Below are 23211 nucleotides of genomic sequence, written 5' to 3'. Positions count from 1 at the left end.
GTGTGTGTGTGTGTGTGTGTGTGTGTGTGTGTGTGTGTGTGTGTGTGTGTTTGGGGGTTGAAGAGAGTAACTAAGAGAGAAAACGCCACACCCTGACTGCGGACAGCTTGTGGAAACTAATGCAAATATCCTCAGATGGCAAACAGCTTAGCAGAATCATAGTATATCAAACAGGGTTGGGAGCAGATTGCAGCAGTTTATCTCAACCTGTTTAATGATTGTGACACACAGTAGATTAACAGAAATCAGCCTGGATCTTTGATCTGGATAAACCTTTCAAGTTTGTGTAACCATGTGCGATAGGTGGCTAATCAAAACAGTTTACAGTATAGGAAAAGCCTGCTTTTTGCCCGTCTCATCCTCCAGTGTGATTTTCCATAATAAGTGTTAACTTTCTGTTCGGTCTGTCTGTGAAGGTTCTCAGTCATCCAGGTCATTATAATCTTAGCTTGGGAAGATAAGCGTCTGGACTTCTTTAAGTTTCTTGAATTGGTGGAAAGACACTCCCATAGGGCTTAAATATGAGACTCTCCACCAAGCTTCTCGGATGAGAGGTGAAATGTCTTCAAGAAACTTAAAGAAGTCCAGATGCTTTTCTTTCCAAGCTCCTTAAATTTCTGGTGTGACACTGGCATTTGTAATTTCATTCCTATAGCACATTGCATTACATGCAAACTCAGTGTGCTTAATAATAAAAACATAAAAACAGTTTGCATTTTCTGCCTGCCTCTGTTATCAGATTACAAGCAACAGGGAACCCATATTCACTGCAGGGTTTCTCCATGTTAAACAAACCAAACAAAGATTTGGACTAAGGGTAAAATAAATTTTCTCAGAACAGAACAAAAATCTGTTTTTCAGCCCTGAAATTTCCATGTGGATATCCTCTTTATTTAAGACACTGTGAGGGCTGGAAAAGGTACGCTTCTTGAAAAAGGTCCCAAATTTTAGTGCAACCCTGTGTAGGTACTGTATTTTGGAAAAATAGTATATTGTATTACTTATGCTGAGATTACCAGAGTGAAATCGATTCTGAGGGGATTGAGTCGAAACCTTTTTCCAATTTGACAGATTTTATATGAAATAACCTGCATACAAAACAAATAGCAGGACATTTAGGTTTGGGGAAAAAAATGTTGTTTTTTTTAACAGAGGAAGTTAAAATACATGTTTTTCTCTAATAAGTTATTTTAAAGGTAAAAAAAAAAACTGTGTGCATGATCACATGTTTATTTATGGTTTTGTCTGAATACTGGTTTTCTGCAGGCCAGTTGATAGGTGGAAGGCTTCATGATAGCATAGGTGGCATAAAATCATATAAATTTGATGTTGTTGTTGTGAAATTAAAATAATGTGATGTTTCGATGCAAAGGGGGGTGAGGTGGCACCAATGCTTCACAGCAAGGAGGTCCCAGGTTTGAATCCAGTCTGGGGTTTTTCAACTTGCAGTCCAGCTTCCTCCCATAGTCCAAAGGCCTGCTTTGGGTTAAGTTATTGGGCTATTCTGAACTGGTCATAGATGTGAATGCTTGTTTGTTTCTATGTGTTAGCTCAGTGTCAGATTGGTGATCTGTCCACGGTGTACCCTGCCTTTTGCCCCATGTCAGCTGAATGGATGGACGCTTTTGTAAGGTGTTACAGGTGCAGACATGTTAAGGCTGGGTAATTTTAGCCTATTGTCAGTGATTGTTATGCAACAATGATTTCATAATACAGATAAGAACCCCCAGAGACCTGAGACCTGCAAAATTTACCTGTTTGGCAAGTTTGGCTGCTCAACTCTGGATCATGTAGGAAGAATTCACAGTAAGATCATGGTAACACTCATGTATTATAATGAACTGTATTCCAGTTAAATCCAGACGTGAATTTAAGTCCATACATACACAGTCTTAAACACTCAAGCCCTATCATTTGTCAAAGACCACATAGTACAAAATTATCTTAATAGAGCATTTTGGTCTGAGACTACTGGCTTATATCTAAAAGGCAGAGCCTTCAGACTTTCTAAGCTTATAATTAGGGCTGATCAGGTGAGTCTGAACCAACCCTGGGGGTTGGGGACTGGGGCTGCAGGATCGGCTTCCAATGATGCACTGAGCCTTTCTCTTCCTCTCTTTTCCTGATGTACTTATATGCTACTACTGCATGCCATCACTCTGTCGGTTGAGTTTTGTCCTCGTTGTGTTCATAGCCTACCTGCCATTAACTCTTTCCTTCTTTCTTTCTCCTGACCACCCAGTCAGTTGACGCAGATGGCTGCACCTCCCTGAGCATGGTTCTACTGAAGGTCATTTCTTCTTAGAAAGGTCTTCCTTCCCAGCATCGCCAAATGGGGACGTTTGATTGCTCTGTGATCTGGTTTTTAGCCTTACAATATAAAGTACCAATTTACCTGAACTAAGTTAAAATTTGTTATGTATTGTTTTGTATAAGACACAATGTTGAGGTAGAAAGGTGTCAGTTGTGAGGAAACACAGTGGAATGTGAATGGAAAAGTATGGATGGATGGAGGGAGAAGCATGCATGCATACAGTATCACTAACAGAAGAAAAGCAGGATTTGCTTCTGAACAAAAATCCACTTTTTACCTTCAGTTTTCTTGGCAAATGTGAGTCTGTTATCCAACAATAGTCCTAAGGACAAAAATCATCTGTTTCAGTTTTATAATCCCACTGTTAAGTCATCCGACTGTTAGGGCTAGATGCCCCGCAGATATGGAGAATGGTGATTTATGACAACTTTTCAGCATCTATTGGAGACCATAGACATACCCTAAGGAGTCAAAATCTATAGAAAGGGACATATGATGATGATGATGACGATGGTGAAGTACTTGCTCAGAGTGGTCATCTGATTGTTGAAATTCTCTCTGTATTATTGTAGCATCTTCCCCCACATTCCCACGCACACCCACTAAAAACAGACCTGCAATAGACACGTATTTATTATCAGTGAATAATAAGTCTGACCATATTGAGCCCACACACACTGATAACATAGCAGTAGAAATGATGACGCTGGCACAGTTTAACGTGGAGCTGGAGTCTGTTTACACACCGCGAAGAGCAAAGAGGCGGAGCTGTTACTGAGACAGTGAGCTCAGGTAGAGTGAAAAAAACAGCAGCTGTTCCTGTGATCACCATTAAAACCTTTACTGGGAAAAGGCTAGTGGAGTCCTTTGTCAAAGCACCTGATCAACAAACTGACACGACCAAAAGCAAACGCTGTAGCTGCTCCATCCACCGCTGCTCCGTTTGTTTTACACAGTCAAAATCTGCAGTAAGAGTCCAGAAGTTGTATTAAAATATGCAGATGAAATGTTATTCATACAGCGTGCTGAATGCTGACAATAGCCGTCCTGTTTTAGATGCAGCAAACAGGGGTGAGTATAAAGGGGGGCATTGGGTGTCCTAGACCTTATTAATTTCAAGGCTTTTGTAAGATTTTTAACATTGTAAGTGAAATAATATCAAATATTGTGTTAATTAAAATCCATTAATATTTAAAAATATAGAAATAAGATTTTTTCCACAAGCCAATAAAAATATAAATGGGCTATTAAACTCTGGTCCACTGACCTGATGGTTGTTAGGTTGGACACTGAATTATTATTAATATCTACACTAACATAGCATCTGTTTTCAGCAGCACTTGCTTCCTATTAAAGTCAGAAAGCCTTCTAAGAAGACAGAGTAAAGGTGCATTTCTATGCCTTAGTTTAGTTTGCATATATATCTTATTTTATTTGTGACTTTTGACTGTGCTTGAGATTATTTATACATTTTACAATTTAAGAAAATGTTTTCTTTTAAAAAAAATCTAATTTATTATGACATGTACATACAATCAAAGGGGTTTAGTTGTTTTTTGTGTTTTTTTGACAGATGTTATATGTAGTTAAACGTGAAAACATTGCAATTTCTAAAATGGAAAACAACGAGCAGTTCATTTTGAAAGACCTGTGTTTTTTCTCCTTTGAATGTTTATGATTGCTCATTAATAAGACAAAAATATTTCTTGTTGGATTACTCAGTGAATTGATGGAATAATCTATCGATTCATCGTTCACTAAAATAATTGCTAGCTACATCCCTAGTCTTTCCCCTACAATATAAAGCGACTCGAGGTGACTGTTGATGGCCTATGTGACAAAATACACCAAAAAACCAAAAAACATTCACTTATCCTTTGGCTTTTAAAAGTTGACATACCTCAGCTGTTCAGGCTCAGGTTACTTTTTTGTATCAGTGGGTAGATTTAGTCTGTAATACATGATCATCCCTTTGTAGATGATAAGCATAGGAAAACATACTGAAGAAATAAATATTAAACAATCTACATTTGGTTATGTGGGATATTAAAGCTACAGTTTGTTCATCTGAGCCATGAGCTAACTCCTATATATTTGTACTGTGTTGCTCTGCACAGGAGGAAACTTAAATTAAATATGCAAAAAGAGCAAGTCGTCAAATAAAATCAAACCAGTTAGCCATTATAATGGTCTGTAATTAATGGTCTGTAATGTAATTGAGTTTGTGTTTCTTATGGATAAATATCCAAACCATAACATCAAGGTAAAGGAGGACGAGAAAATGGAAACTTGTTTCTAACAATTAAATGAATTAATAAAAAAATTGCAGAAAGAGGGAAGTTGAAATTTTGAGTTCTTTCAAATTGTTGACTTACTGGCTATTTCTAAATTTCAAGATACATCAGATACAACACATTTTTTCCTAATTCACAAGGTGGTCAAATTGGAAATGAGAACATTTCTTCAAACACAACAGGTGCTGTTCAGTTTTGAGTAAGTGATTATCATTAAATTAAGCAAAACTCATATAAAACAACATAGTGTCATTGAGCTTGCGAATAATGGTCTTTCTTTTCATTTTTTTCTTTTTTTAAAAACCGGAACATGGGTCTTCAGCAGTTTTATTTTGGAAAGACGGTGACCGGTAGTCATCATGTCCTACATTGGTAACTTGACGTTTTTTTTCAACATGTCTCCCTCGCAGGATCTCGTCCATTATTAGAAGCTTCTGGATATTTTGTGAAACTGCTTCGTTTTGTAAGTGCTTTTGTTCACGCTGGGCGTTTCAAATCTACGCTATAGCCGTCGCTATTGTCCGGCTAATGTTTCGTGTGCTAGCAAGGTCACTGTACTCGCTGTTATTGAAAGCCGGTGAGCGTTTTAGCCTGGAAGTGTTAGCCTGCTTTTTATTCTGCTTGTTGACCTGGTTTCTAACTGACCTGTCTTGCGGAGCATTTAATGACAGAAGGTGCTGTTGTTTAGTCCAGTAAGACAGTTTGTAAATAATATGCTGACATTTTCTCTTAATCTGCGTGTGTCATAATCGCTCTATGTGTGCCTTAAAAAAACAAAAAAGCCAGCTGGCTTCTCGGTAATTTAACTGTAACTGCCGTGTAGATTAATTTTAAACATGGATGCTCTCGTACAGGTATTTAAGTGATTAGCCTAGTTAAATGTCATGCTTCCCGGTTTATTTTTCGTTTTTTTTTTAAAGTCATATTGCGTTTGGTTATTGGAATATCAACATATAAGCTAAAACGCAGCAGCTGAAGTCATCGATAAATATCGACGTGTTTTCTTCTTATTCGCTGCAGGTTAGCACTAAGCTAACGGGCCGTTAGTCAGCCAGGACCCAGAAAAACAGCAGCAGCATCATCATCAATGGTGTGTCTACATCCCGGAGCCGTCACATTTTCCTGTGTCCGCTCAATGAACCATCTCCTCAGCTCTCATCACGGTGAGTATATCACCACGCTGCAGTTCGTGTTGGACTCGGGTAACCATATTTCCAGATAAATTACATCTGGGATAAGTTTAGGGCCGGCTAGAAACATTATGTGGGCAGCTTGGAGAAGGTAAGGACGGGAGATTAGCGCATCCAGCTGGTAACCTGTTTGTCTCTGTTCGTGTGCTGGTATCTCTGACATGAACGTCAGAATGATCTCTGACAGAGGTAAACAGAATAAACAACTTGGTTAGGCTAATATTAGATACACGTCTGTGTTTTAGGTTTGCGGTTTTACAGGCTGAATCATTTGTTCTCTGTAAGAGTAACACAGATGTACCATGAGATTTGGGTCAGGTAGGAAGGTCAGACCAAGACAGCTACACCACTGAGTATTTCATATATCATTATTTGTCATCCCAAACTATTATCCAGATATCGGCTATCATGCACAGGTAGCTTTATTAGCTTTATTAGGTAGTCAATAAGCTTTATTCATGTCATTAAGATTGTTATGACTATGTTAAGACTACAGCTCTGTCTATAATCCTTCAGTATTCACAGTGGCAGTTCACCTATCAGTCTGCTTGATCATATGAAGGATAAATATCCTGTATTTTCTTTCCCAGCCTTCTAAATAGAAAAGGAAGCTACATTTTTTTCTGTACTTTTATGAGGTTGAAGGAAAACTCCCAAAAGTGCCTTAGTTCTAGACTTTTCTCTACAGGAGCACAACTAAATTCTCTAAGGTTTTCACACAAATGAATTGATATATTTTACTATATTTGGTAGTTAAATTCTCAGATATACTGGAATAGATTTTGCAAAAAGTTCAAAACATAACCAAGCTGAATAGGAGATGCTACGTGAACTCGGTGGGCTCGGGGTTTATCCATCTGCTTGTAAAACACAGCAAGAATATCTTGATGCACTAAGGAAATACCAAACTGTAAAAACACTCAAGACCGAGATCGCAGATTTCACTCTAGTGTTTGCATGGTTGTGTGTTCTCTCTTTGTTTTTTTTCAGTTGCTCCTCTGTCTCGTATCTTTGCTGGGTTTTAGTAGGGATGAGTCTATGTATCACTTTATTCTTTTATGAGCCACGTGTTTTTTGTGTTCACTTTTATAAACCATTAAATGGTTACAGGAGGACAAAGGGTGAAAATGTTGTGCACTCTGGTCTCATGACTTCATCTCTTCTTCATGTCTCGCTCTCAGGCTGCACATGTATGGCGTTGGCGAGGCTTGGAGGGGAGTTTTGCCAAGCCCAGCACCTGCTGCTTATTGTGGACAAGTGAAAAGGAGACGTCAGCTAGGCACACTCACTGCCATTCACGCACACAGGTGAGTGATAAAGGCAGGCGGTGCCTTCATTTGAAACTTTGAGGATAAAGTCTAGTCCTTGATGTGTTATCTCTACAGCATCAAAAGCTTTACTTCTACTGCCTGGCACCCATGGCTCCATTTTTGTACTTTTGTTAATCGTACCATATTAAAGCTTAAAGTCTTCACTTCAGTCTTAGAGTCCACTGTGGTGAAGATCGTCATGCAAATTCTTTATAAAAATGACTACTAACCATGATTTAAGGAATGCTTATTTTTTAAAACCAGTAAGTTTCTCCTGAAGGTGAAAGGGAATCAGCTGCATGCACAGCATGAATTCATACGCAATCCCTTCCTGAACTCGATGTCCCAATTTTTTTTAAAAAGCTGTTATGCAGCCAGAGCATGAAAAATAACTTGGTTCAATGTCAATAAAATACATAATTATCACACAGTAAAACAGTTCAGAAAGGTAAAAAAATGTCACTCAAAAAGGGGCTCAGTTAAACAGGATACAATGAATAACCTGTTTATGTTACAATAAGGAGCTTAACTATAAATGATGAGGTGGTAAAGATTTTCTGTATCCGTCTGTGTGGCAGTGGAGCTGAAACGACTTTAAGTGTTCAGCTGCATGTCCAGTAAAATGTGAACAGGACAGTCAAGCTAACTATCCACATCCGTTTACCACAGCCACAGTCCCATCAGCTGATGTAGGAATCCAATCAGTGCGTTGATTCAGATAACAGTCGAAAATTCCTTCAATGAGCGATACGGACGCGTTCCATCAGCTGGCAGTTCAGTATTTGCAGTAACATGGCTGGGATTGCACTGCAGAGATTAGGTCGTTGTGTCCTTGGGCAAGACACTTCACCCGTTGCCTACTGGTGGTGGTCAGAGGGCCCAGTGGCGCCAGTGTCTGGCAGCCTCGCCTCTGTCAGTGCGCCCCAGGGCGGCTGTGGCTACAATGTAGCTTGCCATCACCAGTGTGTGAATGTGTGTGTGAATGGGTGGATGATAGGGGTGGGGGAAAAAATCGATACTGTGTAGTATCGTGATATTTTGTTTGCTAATAATGTATCGATACAGGGACAGCAGAAATCGATATTTTGTTACAAAAAAAGTTTTTGTGGACTGGAACACGCTCTGACTTCAGAGCATGTTGATCCTTTTTCTGAGCAAGAATCCTGACATTCCTTCACTGTCCAAATGTGTTTAACTTGTTTTTTGGCAGCAATAAACATGTCAGTTTACTTATTTTAATTTAAGACATGTTTTATTTTAATTAAGTTTAAAACTTTTTTTTATTTAATGTAAAATTATATTTTGTTTTAATTTACTTTCAAATTCTTCAGTTGCTGAATGGGCTGCATAGTTATCATAAATTGCATAGTTCAGAATAGCTATAATTGTACCAGATGGTTGCATTCAGTTAAGTTGGACTATACTGTAATACAAACCGTTCAGTTTGTCAACAATAAAACTGAAAGGAGAGAAAGACTGAGTGTGAGACTTTGATATTAGATAAAATGAATATTGATCAAGTTTACCTTTATGTACAGAATCTGAATATCGCAAAATATTTAAAAAAAATTGCAATAATATCGTATCGTGGGATGTATGGTGATTCCCACCTCTAGTGGATGACTGGGGTCCTTAGGGACTAGCAAAGCGCTATACAAATACAGGCCATTTACCATCTCTGTTTGTCTCAAAAGTCCTGATATCACAGAAAATTCACTAGTAGACACATAAAAACTTGAATTTATAGAGACTTTAAAAACCATTTCATCACAGTAAAGCAGAATATAAATATATAAACATCTTATTTAGATGAGAATTACATTTAAAGTTTACCAGTAAATAAAAAGTCACAGCAAAGCTTTTTTGTTTTAAAGTGACCTAAAATGGCCGACCCTTCCTGTCCTCGTAGGTCCCTACTGCCATTCCGTTCAACCCTTATGAAGAAGAGCCACCCTGCAGTCTGTGAGCTGTCTCGGAGAGAGGGGCAAGCATTGGTTTCAGCCTGGGAGTGTCCTCTCTGCTCTTCTTCTTTCCAGCTTTTCCTCTCCTCCTCTTCTTCTTCTGCTGTGATTTGTACAAGTCTTCTCTGAATGGGCTAATAGAGTTGAAAGAAAAGGAGGAGAGATCTGATCTTTTTCAGTCTTGATTCAATCCGCCAGAGTTTAACTCTTGCCAAGCCAATTTTACTTTTACTTTATTGCCAAGGCAATTTACTTTTCTATTTCTCGACCAAAATTTTGTATTTTCGTGAGATTGATTTAGTAACATTCACTAAAAAACACAATTGTTTTTCTTTAAGTGGGAAGATTTTGTTTGTTTGTTTGCATTTTGTTTTTAACACTCAGAAGGGTTTTTCCTCAGACTCTGTTACTCCACTCTTTGAAGCACAGTACTTTCCAGACTTTTATTCTTTATTAATAAGCTTCTCTGGGTATAAAAATGAACCGGCCGGCTCCAGTGGAGATCTCCTATGACTGTCTGAGATTCCTCATCACGCACAATCCCACCAATGCACAACTCGGACGGTTTATAGAGGTAACACGTGTTTAAGATCTCTGCACGTTTTCTCCTTTGGAAGACACAGAAGCAGGGTGTTGTGTTAAAATGTGTGATTTGATGTGTAGGATCTGAAAGCATTCGGAGTAAATACCTTAGTGCGAGTGTGCGCTGCCACGTATGACAAGACACCAGTGGAACAAGAAGGCATCCAGGTTCTGGTAGGTGATGCGTAGCAAACGGTACTTAGGCGGCTGTAAATAATCACAAGGGCAGTTTGTGAAGAGAGAGTCACACGTTGAGTTTAATGCAGCTGCTGTCATTAATGGATTACGCCAGCTTCCAGTACCAAAGTCTAAAAACACACAGAACCTAAATCAAACAATAGAGTGGGCTGAACAGTGAACGTCAACCACAAAGGGAGGAGTAAGAACATGATCTGCAGGGTAGTTAAAGGATTAATGAGCTGAAAGAAGAAAATTAACCTTCAGGTGACTTGAGTTATGCATTTCACTGTCCTGCTGTGATATTTTCCGTGCATCCATGAATCTGTTCTCCCTCTTATCTGGTTCAGGTCATAGTTGAGTTGGAGTCTATCCCAGCAGATTACGGGTTTTTCAGTCTATTTTTCTACAGCTTTTAATGGTTTTTTACATGTACTGGTGTGAAGAGAGTTATGGAAAGGTGTGGGTTTATATATATACTTTTTAATATTATAGACTTTGATTTTATTATAATGTCCCACTTCTCATCACTACATCCTGATGTTTTCTGGTGAAATGTGGGTAGACCAGTATTGAAAGATATCCTAAAGAACCTGTTCTTTGACACCTAAGCAGCCAGAGCAGACGTACAAACTGCAGATTGTGCAAAGAAGGATGTAGCCGTGCTCAACAGCTTTAAAAAATATTACAGTTTCCTAAGTTGGTATAATGTTCTGTTCAGTATGATGTAAAATGTGTGACCGAGGGCATAAACTCATCAGGAAGGTTTTTATTGAGGCGTCAGTGAGTTCAGTCTTTTTATTTTATTTTATTTATTCTCCAGCATCTACTGGCCCCTTCTGGCCATACAACAAAGAATGAAAGTGTTAGGCTCTTCTACCTTGGCTTCACTTTTCAGACCCTGTTTATGTTAGTTTACTTTAGTACACAGCGTTTACAGCTTTAGCTGGTTTGCAAAGCTCATTCTTAGTTGGGTCTTTAAAGCACAAGAAAATCAATGTGTTATATCTCGCTTACAAGACCCAAGACATACCTGATGATTTCAGGTATATTTGTATAATGTTTGCAGTTCAGTTACCCAAATACTTAAAGTCTTGTGCTGAACACAGTTTCGGAATGTTTTTTAAAAAACATAACTAATAGCATAACATTTTGGAATATCTGTAATAAATAATGATAAACAATTTAAATAGAATATTTAAACACAAATTATTTTTTAAAGAGAAAAATCATTTGTGTGTAAATTAATCCAATGCAAAAAAACCCACTTGGTCATTTTAGTAGCTAAAGCAGCTTGGTTTTCAGACACAGCACATTATCCTCACATACACTATAGAACTATAATTATAGAAACGTCTCGTGCATTAAGGATGGTCACTAAAATAATTTAGAGGTATTTTAAAAACCTATGAACGCTGACTGGTCTGCAGTAAAACTGAGCTCAAGTTAATGCTTTACTCTTTTTCAGGATTGGCCATTTGATGATGGATCCGCCCCCCCAGACCAGGTGGTCGATGATTGGCTGAGCCTTCTGCAGACAAAGTTTCGAGATGAGCCTGGCTCCTGTGTGGCTGTGCACTGTGTAGCTGGATTGGGACGGTCAGTATGAAGCTGACACGTAATTTATTCTGATGTTTAGTACACAATAATTTTATATACAGCACAATGTGTTGTGCGTGTTTTCAGCTGCGTTTACTCTTCAGGTTTTGTTTGGTTAGTGTGTGTCTGCTTGATCTTTCCTACTTCTAAGCCTTAAACAGACAGCAGCCACTGTGCTCACACTTCAAGATAGTAGTTCCTATTTTGGTAATGAGCATAATATAAACAGTCAGTTTAACACACTTTAAGGATGACTGCAATAAAGTGACAGCTGACAAAAGGGTTCATTTTGCTCTCGCTGTGGTAGTTTCAATTATTTCCCACAAAAAACCTGCCAAGTAAGTCATACAGGTGTCAAATAAATCAGAGCTCTGGAAACCTTTACAACTGGCTGGCTTGTACTTGTGTGTAAGTTGGAGCCTAAATATATGGCAGTGTTTTTTAGCTGCAGGCTGCCCTTGGTGACTCAAAGCTCCAAATTGTCCGTCAGTAGTTGTCTTAGCTGCGAAGGCTACAAGTGTAGGCTCTTAAAGGTTACTGAGTTGAATTCTCTTGAAGGCAAATGATTAAACTAGGAAAATATCACCCCCAACAAATGCAACTGAGTCACCTGTTATAGTCTACCACCAGTCACATACAGGGGTTAAAGTTTAACTAAGGCTTCCTCTTGTTTGTCCTCAGAGCGCCCGTGTTGGTGGCTCTGGCTCTAATTGAATGTGGGATGGAATACGAGGATGCGGTGCACCTAATAAGACAGTAAGCTTTGATTCTGCTGCTCCTCCTTTTCTTGCATTGTATTTCGGAAACTGAGCCTAATGTCTCCTCCATTTTGCCAGGAAGCGCCGTGGAGCTTTAAATGCCAAGCAGCTGCATTACCTGGAGAACTACAAGCCTAAACTGTGTCTGCGCTCCAAAGATGCCAACGGGCAAAGCTGCTGTGTACAGTAGGACTCTTTGCAAAAAGAAAGTGGAGGTTTTAAAGTTTTTATTTCCGTTTCTTTGGTTTCAAACCTCCCCTGAACATGTAGCAAAAACCCACAAATACTTAAACAGAGGTTTAAAAGCTTGTTTGTCTGTAATGTAAAAATAAAAAAACCCCAATAAGATGTGATGAATAATGCAGCTGGCAATGTGTTTGACAGTGTTCTATAGTCTGCAGCTTGATATTTGCTCTAAGCTAAATGCTGAATAAATAGAGGCTTGTTGGTTTATTGCACATCAATCCACACAGTGACTGAGAGTGATTTATTTATGAGTCTGTGCTCACTGATCAAATCAATGTCCTGCAACCAGAATGCCAGAAGAATTCAGTTTGAAAACACACAATATTTAAGATGAAAACATGTGATGACATGTGTTCTCAGTGTGATGCAAATGTTAGATTATCTACTTTCCTTTTATGTTCCAAATCAGTCATAAGCTTCTGTAGAATAAATTTGTGTTGGCTATAAATATTTGGCGCTGACCTCCATGGAAGTGGACTAACATGTGGAAGAACAGTTGTTGAATGTATTAACAAAGGAACATGTAAAGGCTTTGGTAGATTATCCTAGTAACTGACAAGCATTAAGAACATAATTAAAATCGTCCAAATATTCACATTTCTTCCACTGCATCATACACGTTTGTGGGCCAGTAAACAGTATGGGGTATTAATCTACCCGCTAACACTAAAGCGTGGATAATCTGCTCGATGAAAATCTGTGATCCACTCTCGGGTCCATTCAGACGCATTAATGTTCACTATTAGACGTTAGGGAATAAGTTAGCAACACAATCATTCAGATGATTTTAGAGCCAAAGTTCTTCTCATCTCTCTGATCAATAGGATAATCTCCCAAATACTTTGTGTTCCTGTTGCAACAACCATGTAACGGCACTGTGGAGCCACAGTGGCTGCCACTGCAACATTACTGGCCATAGTTCTCATCCATCTCTGGCTCCACTTAGCTCTTCGGTCAGTGTTTGTAAGATGTATCTGGTCTTTGTGCCATTATTTTCTTATAGATTTTATTTTATTTGTTCCTTCCTGTACCCTGTATCTGTTTGTATCTGTTATTTATTGTTTCTTTGTGAGATGTTTGTCTGATGGATGGGGGAAAAAAATCTTAGTCTTGGAAAATTAAAGTGTTTAGTAATCTTAACTGTTGGTTTTTGTATGTTTTGATGCAAAATGAGGCAATTTTGGCAGTCCCAGTGTTATTGTGACTTAAGAAAATACATTTTTTAAATTGTCTTTGGTATCAATTGATAAATTTGACAAATATTTAGAGTGATAGCCACATAAAGGAAACTGTAATCAGACCAAATTATCCGGGGGGATGCTGTGGTCCTGATCATTTCAGCCACACGTATTTTTTTTGTTTGTTTTTGGCACAAATATGTTTAAGTTTAATTAAATAAACCCTTGATCAAAATGATATGCAGAAAATCCCTGCATTGTACGGGTTTAAAATTTTTAGACGTATTAATAATTTATCCTCACAAAGCTCTGGCCATCTTCTGCATCAGCTCAGCGGTTGGACTGTTACCCATGCCTGATTTCTGTGAACTCGCCATTGCACAAAGCGAGCCGGCCTCCAGCTGTGGTGGTGCTTGTCTGAGTGGAATCGCAGCATCACGTGGACCCTGTGGATGGCTGAAGGTTGATTGGTTTTATTGACTGACCTACAAAAAGAAAAACATGCACAGGAACTGACCTTGAACTGACGAGCTGCAGCTGATTGATAATAATCCACCAACCGTGAGGGCCGATTTATTAGGTACAGTTTACTAGTGACTACTTGGACTTTGACTTTCAGGACTGCCTCAATTCTTCATGCTCCAAATATGCTCTGTGGGACTGAGATTTGGTGACAGTGGGAGCCATTAGAGTACAGTCTTAAGAACTGTACTCTAATGGCTCTGTACTCAGTTGGTATGAACACTCTCAAGTGTGCTCATAAAGTGGGACGTGGGAGGGATCCATGCTTTCATGTTGTTTGTCTTAAACAACATGAAAGCATGGATCCTACCATTTGAACACTGGAGCTGTGGTGGTTCTCGCGTGCCTGGAGCGCTGGGACCCTCTGCTCGCACCGGGGTGGGCGGCCTTTACCAGGGTTGACTGCCTGTCTCCTCTGGGACTACCACTCCTTGGTGTGGGCGCCCCATCTGGGACCTCCCTCCTCCTGATGGGATGAGTGCGCAGAGACGTGTGGCCTTGTGTCTTTAGTACTCTTGGGGGCTGCGGATGGCCCAGTTCTCCCGGACCCATCTCTTCCTGCCTCAGGCTCCTGGGGGACGCTATTACAGCTTCCCACCTTCATTCCCAAGTATGTTTCATAACAAATACACACTCACACTCTGTCTCTTTCTGTCTCTCACACACACGCACACACTCTGCCTGTCCTAGCTTAGACATTGTCATACTGTGTACCACATATAATGTGGTACAAGAGGAGCCTATAGAGAATTTATAGAGCTAATCTTGGAAAAGCAAAATATGTTTGGCTCAGATCATAATTCTGATTGCAAAAGCTGCCAGACAGGATTTAAAAAACATAAATAAATAAAAATAATTAAGTAATTTTCACTGAGATTTAAAAGAAAAACCACAAGCTGCACTTTGTAAACCTTCAAATGCATTTAAAGCTTTGAACATGAAGGTAATTTCTGTTTACAAGTGATTGACCACATCACAGTAATAACAGGTTTTAGTTGATAAAGGCCTACAGCGTGTCAGAGGAAGCATTTCAATAAACTTAGGGCAGTAATTTAGTCGTTTATGACTTTAAAATGAGCATCATGGCTCATTGAGGACATAAATACACACACGGGCAGACAAATCGTCCTTGGCAGCAGAGGACAGCTCTGTGATAATCTGCTGAATTTATGGCAGCTGAGCATCTCTAAGCTCAGTGTAAGCTATATAAACTCTGTGTGTGAGTCCACGGCGTCCTATGTCGTCGTTTTTCCTTCTTCCCGTTTATTTTTAAAGGGGACGGATCTTGGATTGAAAAAAAAACATCTTGCCCAACAATTCTGCTGTTATAAAAAATTATAATTTTGCAAAAATTGTAAAGTTTATTCAATATTTTAATTGATACTGTAAAACTGTTTACCTAAATGTTTTGGGTTTTTTTTGGTTAGGTCTGCAGAATGAGCTTAAAGAATCTTAGCTTTCAGACTTAGCAATTGAGACTCTTTATTCTGTATCCATGTACTCTCTTTCAAAGGACCAGGAAAACTGACTCCCAAGGTGTATAATGGACATGTTATTTCTTACATTAATTAATTAAACAGTCTGGCTTCTATTCCAAGCGGGGCATCTGGTATTTTGATGTTGAACCGACACCAAAGTGTGATCAAAGGAGAAATGTGAAACCAGCCATCGTTGGGCTGCAGCAACAAGAGCCACCAAGTCAGCGGTTTGACTAAAAGTGGCTACATGTCCACAGAAGACGGCTCTAGTGGATGATCGCAGGATCCTTTCCATGACTGAAAAATCAATAAATAACCCTTTTCAGAGCAACCAAGCTAGAACATTCTTCAGGTGGCAGGCATATCTTGTGAAGATGAAAGGAAACACAAGCGATTCATCAGCCGCAAGAGCAGAAAGAGAAATGGAGCCAGAAGTTCTTTTAATAGTTGAAAATCAGATTAAGATGAAATCAGAGAGAAGAAATTAAATAAAAGGCCAAAAGATCTGAAGCCTACATCACTTTCTGTCAGACAGGCATGGTTTCTGGGTCTACATGTCAACTGAATCCTGATTGGTTCATTTTAAATCCAGGTTTCTGCCATATTTCTGCTCTCAGCTAGAAAACTTTACGCTATATGCCATAGTACATATATCTGCAAATTTACTCGTATAGTTCCATCTCAGACTCAACTTTGAAGTGTTGAGCCCATCACACATTTTATAGCGTAAACATGAAGAAGTAAATAATTTTGTTTTGACTAATAAAGCAGAGACATTGTAAGAAAGAGATAAACCTTTTAAAGGCGTATTTTATGGCAGAAACCTAGAATACCTAAGCTTAAAACAAAAAATTACATTTGACTGGTGGTTCTTTACATGCAGTTTTAATGTTCTGGTGATCACTAAAATTAAAGTTAGAAAATACTTTACAATACCTTCCCAAACAAGCGTTTCTTATAATGATGACACTGGCTTTGAGAAGTATTTTTACTTCAGTTCAAGTTAAAGCTCAGCTAAACCAGCTATAACAGTATTTTACAGTTTAATGTGAGTACTTTTAAGTACCACAGTGCTTCATTCAGCACTGTACGTTCAGTGGAAATACAGGCACTGAAAAGTCCGAGTCACCGTGAATATACCTCCACATATTCTGCGTAGTTAGGCGAGTTTGTAGGAACAAGGCAGAAGGCACTCTGTAGTGTGAAACTTTTTTTTGTTGCTCATGAGGCCGACAGAGGGCGCTCGCACTCAGAAATCAGATGAATTAACGCAAAATGATATGAAGCTTTACTTTAACGATTGTTCAGCCACCGATTTTTACTACAGGACTACTAGAAGAGGAGGAAGAGGAGGAGGAGAGCAGGGGTCAGATGGGAGGGATGATCAGGACGGCGACCCAGTTCACCCCGCAAACCAAACCGGACGACCGCCCACAGCTGATCAAAGGATGCAATTAGTGAGATTTTAAGGGTGATTCCAGTTTATAAAAGCATCCAGCTGCATTTCCCCCTGGAGAGAGAGAGAGAGAGGGAGAGAGGGAGGGAGGAAGGAAGGAAGGAAGAGGGAGGGACTGAGGAGTAGAGAGGAGCTGGAGTTTTAGGTTTCCCAAGCATCTGGATGTCTGGCAGGGAGAGACGAAAAAAGGAAAAGGGCTCGGATTTATGGAAAACTGTCCCGAAGCAAAGGTAAAAGGCAGAAAAAGCACGCGCAGAGGGGAGAGAAGAGGAAAATAAGGAGGAGAAAGTTGTTTTTCCAGCGGGACGGGTGCAGCATCGCAGCGAGCAGCAGGAATGTTACCGGTGAGTTTTCATTCATGAAAGGTTCCAGGAGTTTATGGATATGCAACTTCTGAACTGAAGAGTCGAGCTGAGGCAGCAGCCTGGAGCCTACATCTTCAAACACACGTCAGACCCTTAGAAATAAGCTCTTTTCACTCCTGCAATCTATGTCTGGATGAGGGTATAGTTTGTTTCAGTTCATTTATTAATTAAACATTTTTTAAACGTACTGTGTGCATTAATTTAAATGTGCCAAACCTCAATATAAATGCATGCTGAGCTTTTCACTTGCTTGTGCAAGTGCAACTACTGATAGGATAAGATAAGATAGGCTGGGATTGAATTTATTTATTCTAAAAGTTTGGAATTTCCTGTAACACAGCTGCCAAAATATTAAATACTACTTCTAACAAAATAGTTGAAATAAGGCAGTAATAGGTCATTAAGGTATTGATACCTAATAGAAAAAAAGAAATCAGATTCAGTGGGTTAAAGGCTAAAAAAATAAAAAATAAAAATAAATAAAAATATATAAATAAATATATATAATATATAATAAATATATAAAGCTATGTAAAAAGTTTTATTTCAATGCAACAAAGTGGCTCAATAGTTGGACTCAATAAAACTGTAGTTTTCTAATACATGAGAAGCTCAGCATGTAAAGTGCTGTGACAGTCCAATTTTTACCCTTGTTTTCCACTTAACTGTTTAATTTTCAAGAGCGGCACCAACTTGGAAACCAACGCACAGTTTAGGAAACGCTTTGAGCACTTCCCATGTCATCTCCAGGAATGTTAGCGGTGAATTTTCATTCAGAGACAAGGAAACAAAGAAATAACTAAACTGCTCAGCACTTCTCACATTCCTTCAACTTTAGTGAGTGCACGTCACACAACAGCCAATCATCAGCCAGAACCAACAAGACAGCTGATTATGTGACTGTATCCTGATATTTTTCACCATGTTTTTTTCCTAATATTTAAACATTCGTTTGGAATTGTGGGAAACATTTTTACACCAGACTTCGTTTAGTCTGTTTGAGCCAGGTGACTCAGTGCAATACTTCATGTCATTTTAGATTTTCTTCCCATCTCTGAGGGGTCTAAGGGCACATCTTTCACCATCTTACAATGCTGTGATTGCAGCCATTTCCCAACTCTGTGAATGGAACTCACGGCCATTTATTAATGGTCACGACAGGATTAACAAATATGAAACTGAGATCGTGGTGCAACTGTTGCAACATCAGATGATGTTGAGGAAGTCATTGAAGACGTTTTTGACACTAAAAACTTTCCAACCAGATGAACAGAATCAAGTTTCTGTGACTTGGAGGAAAAATGGACATGACGACAAAATAAACTGTGGTTCAGTGGTTTTGTGCTGAGATTTTCCACAGTTGTCCCAAATTAACTCCAATCAGTGTCTTCCTATTGGTGTCTAAGCAAAAGTCTTTTAACCATTTATAAAGCATTAACTACATCTCATTAACCCTTTATGAACAGCCTTATCATAATGTGGGTTATGCAGCAGACGCTGGAGGTTCTCTGTATGTACACACAGGAAATATTTGCAGTCGAGCGCAGAGTGCCTGAAGTGTTTTTGTACTGCCAGGTCCATTTGTGCTGGTTTTTGGTTAGGTGCCTGAAGCGGGGTCTGTGTTTAGCACCAGCTTGACACATTTTCACATTTTGTTCTAGAACATATAATCCCTGAAAAGATAAAAAAGTGCATTTTGGAACGGGTATGTGCTTTACAGAGGGCGTGTGCTAACGAGGGGCATAATATTAGAGTCTTCTCATCATCCTGCTCTTTTCTGGTCCACTGATAGCGTTGCACTTCTTGCATTTGCATTTATATTTGCACTTCAAACATCACGACAGTGGCACAAGCCGTTAGCCAATGAGATCCACCCTTTGCTTTTGGTATCAGCTTTCAAAACACCAAGATAGTGATGGCGAAAACAGCCATCTTGAGGCTTGAAAATGAGACTTCACAAACTTAATGGGTGATGTGACAGTAGCCACCTCCATTCACTGTCTATAAAAAGCATCATCTGCTTCATCTACTTTGCTGAAGGTCCCGACCAATGTTACGTTTCCATTCACACAGTAGAGTTAATGTATATATATGTTTGCGTTCGTGCTTGTGTTGATCTGCATCTTTTAGAGAAAAAGTCTCAAATTACCAACCCTGAAATCGGTGGACATTAGTATTCCTGTTTCCCTTCCGTCCTTCCTCCCTCTATTCCCGTTTCTCTTTATCTCTCTCTCTCCCACATGACACATGGCAGAAAACACTACACCTCTTTGTGGCTGCTGTCAGCTCCAGACAATACTCTGAAGATATACAGAAGTGTTTACTCTATAGAGCGAGGCAGAGAAAGAGAGGCATAGAAGCCTGCTACCTTGACTTTTGACCTCACCCTGAATTTCCAGTCCTCCACCTCTGTTCAGGCGCTTTCTCTAACCTTTGATCCAAAGTACACCATCTCCTAGCTTGTTCTGGAAACCAGCCACTGTTCACTGTATTGTTTTGACAATTAAAGCTCTTTTGCCCTCGTGTTTCCAAACAGGGGCAGCTCACAAGACTGACACAACAAATTCAAAACAGAGCATGATATCATCTGGCAACTTCTTCTGAAATGTTGAGCAGCCGGCACATATTTTCCTGGGTACAGAGCCGGCAGCACTGCCGTCAGTATCTTCTTTTTCCATGAATAGCGAAGCTACAGAAATATTACAAACGCCGTACAATCTCTCATTTACTTTATTTTATGTTGAACTTCATGAAAAATGTTGCATCTTCCTCAGAATTTTTGTTCAAAGCTTTAGCACAGAAAACCTATACTCTTACCTTAAAAGACTCATTTACAGCTCCATATTTTTGCTCAAATGCTGCTACTAGAGTAGCTTTGCATGATTCAGACTCATAATTTGACATAGTAACCATTGGCGCTTTTGTTTACCTTATAATATGAAATTGAAAGGACAGAGTATAAGAAAAAGCTCAATAGCTTCCCCTTAAAAACATGTCTTTACTTAAAATGTAATGGTAAATACAGAGGGGGCGTGCCATGTTGTAGGCGTGCCATGTTGGTGACAGAAGTTACATGTAAACGTCACTGAGCAGAGTCATTTCTATTGGTTTAGGACGTTTATGTTAGAATTGAACTCAAAGTGCTGCTGGATCTAAGTTAAGCGTCAGAGACACACCTGAAATGCTCTAGACTCTAAATATTATTTTATCTTTATTCGTGTATTTTTACCAGTAGCAAATTTAGCATTGTCCGTCGCTAATGTCTGTAATACATCACGTCTGGATTGGAAAAAAACAACATTTTAAGCTTGGTGAAAATATTTGTAAATGGATCAAGTGGCTTTTTGCTTTGGAGTATTTATTTATTTTAGTCAAATAACTGTGGTATTTTGTGAAAAGTTGTTATGCATAGACTTTGTAGAAAAAGAAAGACTAAAGAAAGTCCATGAAAATAAATGACTTATTAATACAGCAGCAGATACAGTGTATTGCCCCCCAAGTGTGAGAATTGTTTTGCTTCTCATTGAGCTGGTAGCTCATGTTTTACCCAATGCACACAGTCCCTATAGAGACGGTACTGACTGTTCTGTGGGTGTGTGGGTGAGGGGGTGTGGATAGTGAGAGTAGGGTGGCTGAAACACAAATCACCTTCAGCTGTCACTGTGGTCTACTTCCCACCCCCCCACCCCCACACACACATACACAGAGGCCAAGATCTGGCAGTAGGGAGGCTGGTGTGACTATGGGATTGTTTTTTGTTTTTTAATTTTTTGTTTTGTTATTTGTTGTTTTTGTTCCTTGCTTTTTTTATTTAGAAGCTTTATTCATTTAAGTGCAACACACCTTTAATAACCAGAGGAAACATTTTTGGATGCAATGAAACCAAGCAGCAACCTCCAGAGCTAAAGAACAGTCGGAGTTAAAATGCCAAAACATGCAGTTCCTGTAGTGGCCACTTGAGGCTGGCTCCAGAGTGAGTCCCCCACCCGAATTTACATATTTAACCCATATCAAGCACATTTACAGGTGGTACCACAAACGGTTTTGGCCTTTACAGACAGGTTAATCCTATCCATAAAGGCACCTTCTTAATATCACTCCTTCACCTAGATAATTGCCTTAGAGGCGTGGCCACATTCATTGACAGGCAGCTGGAGCCGATTAGCAATTTCTTGTTTTCATCTTCACTACTTTGAATCCTAAAACTGGACTTTCTCACTATATTTATGGTGTTAGTGTCTTTAAAATCATTTTTGAATTGAATTATCTGCGTGCTTCAGTTTTAGTGAGTGAAATCCTAGCATTGTATTAATCCTCTACCTAAGTTACCCAGACAGTTTATGAATGCTTGCGTTAGTCGATAAATTAACACTCCAGCCATTCGTCCATATCAGGTAACTTCTGGCTAAAAAGAACAAAGGAAACCCACCACGATGCTCCATGGAGCTTCTTTTATCTGGTCTGTGGTTAAAATCTCCAACTTTACAACAAAAGTGTTTTATCTGCAAAGGTTTGAGCCTCTGCAGGTAGTTTCCTACCTGTCTAAAAAGTCTACAGGTGGCTGAAGGACACCATAAACTGTATGATAGACAGACATCACACCATCACTTCACTGTTTATTGATGTTGTGGTTCTAAGAGTTGAGAGATTTGAGTGTGCAGTGTTCTCAGCTTTTCAAATTGTGACTTTGTTATCAAAGTCACTATGTATCCAAACAGAAATCACTTTTTTAAGCAGAAGAGTCGCCCCCTGTTGGCCTTTAAAGAGAATACAGATGTGGAAGCTACTTCCATCTTTACATCATCTGTTTACATGGTTTCATTCACCTGGATATTGGATTTAAGGGCGTGGTGTCCTGACACAGGCAGCTGTAGCTAATTGCTGTCTGTTAGATTTCACGTTGCTAATGGAAGCCACTGAACTAGATCTCTACGTCTGTTTTGTGCTCTGGGTACCTTTTGGAGCATTTTTAACGGTTTGCTTAATTGTATTTTTGAGTTAGCTTAAAATATGTCATCAGTCTGCCCTCAGTGAGCACTGCTCCATATCTCCTAGTTAAAGCTTTAAATCCCTCCAGTGTTCCTTGAAGCTGCCTCTCTGGAGGGGCCGAGCTATTTTCTATTCAGTGTGCAACACTTTCCAAATTTTCTCCCCACCCACGTTGGCTGATTTATCCTTTCATGATTCATGATTAACAAGTAAACGCACTGTCGTTTGAAATATCACAGAAATTTAATTTAAGTTGTGTGGGCTGCTGCAACCAGCTGCTCTCAGATCTTCTTCCTGATTTAATTTAAGCTCCTAGACCAGAAAGATCTAAGGTGGAGGAAACGGTGTAAGAGCAGAAGCAGTCGCAGGACATGCAGAAAAAAAGTGGAAAATGGTGCAAAACTTTGAAGAAAGGAACCACCTGCAAACCATTTCACTCCCCGGAGAACTTCTCTCCATGAACGACTGGTAGAGCAGATATAGGAACACTACAGTCCCACATCCCCAACACAGTCTATCATCATTCAAAACAGCAATGCAACAGCAGCCCAAACATCATCCAGTCACATTGGTTACATAATTCACAGGAAAACGACACACTTCCTGACACGGCCATTATGCTTGGTTATACAACTAATGCGGTGAAAGACAGACTCACAGTCTGTAAATACAAGGCCGTCTTTGTAGAAACTTTATATGTCGTAGGCATTCTGAACCATCGAGGCCTAGATTCAAATGAAATATGAACTTTCAGCTTCTTTGGAAAAGATGATGAGGAGGATTACATGGACT

General features: G+C 39.3%; 1 protein-coding gene across 5 annotated transcripts; it reads left to right on the top strand.

Annotated features, from left to right (window-relative positions):
- The first annotated feature begins 4942 nt into the window (after nt 1-4942).
- On the top strand, nt 4943-13571 carry LOC102198544 (protein tyrosine phosphatase type IVA 2-like). Of its 5 annotated transcripts, none has more exons than XM_005738930.1 (8): nt 4943-5071; nt 5629-5771; nt 6980-7105; nt 9018-9643; nt 9733-9825; nt 11297-11427; nt 12109-12183; nt 12264-13571. In XM_005738930.1, the coding sequence occupies exons 4-8, from the start codon at nt 9548-9550 to the stop codon at nt 12373-12375; spliced, it is 507 nt and encodes a 168-aa protein (XP_005738987.1). In that variant the 5' UTR covers nt 4943-5071; nt 5629-5771; nt 6980-7105; nt 9018-9547; the 3' UTR covers nt 12376-13571. The 5 variants fall into 5 exon arrangements, with proteins under 5 accessions (XP_005738987.1, XP_005738990.1, XP_005738988.1 ...); XM_005738933.1 differs by lacking the exon at nt 4943-5071 and adding an exon at nt 5082-5185; XM_005738931.1 differs by lacking the exon at nt 4943-5071 and adding an exon at nt 5195-5282.
- The last annotated feature ends 9640 nt before the right edge of the window (nt 13572-23211 follow it).

Source organism: Pundamilia nyererei, unplaced genomic scaffold (genome assembly GCF_000239375.1).
Source record: "Pundamilia nyererei isolate P.nyererei 1_Seehausen unplaced genomic scaffold, PunNye1.0 scaffold00088, whole genome shotgun sequence".
In the NCBI taxonomy this organism is placed as follows: Eukaryota; Metazoa; Chordata; class Actinopteri; order Cichliformes; family Cichlidae; genus Pundamilia; species Pundamilia nyererei.
Note: the sequence above shows the minus strand (reverse complement) of the source record. Positions and strands in the feature narration are given on the sequence as shown.

Excerpts from the sequence above, each read along its gene's own strand:
- LOC102198544 (XM_005738930.1), top strand. The coding sequence starts at position 9,548 with ATGAACCGGCCGGCTCCAGTGGAGATCTCCTATGACTGTCTGAGATTC. Across the intron at positions 9,644-9,732 it reads AACTCGGACGGTTTATAGAG|GATCTGAAAGCATTCGGAGT; the intron begins GTAACACGTGTT and ends TTTGATGTGTAG. Across the intron at positions 11,428-12,108 it reads TGTGTAGCTGGATTGGGACG|AGCGCCCGTGTTGGTGGCTC; the intron begins GTCAGTATGAAG and ends GTTTGTCCTCAG.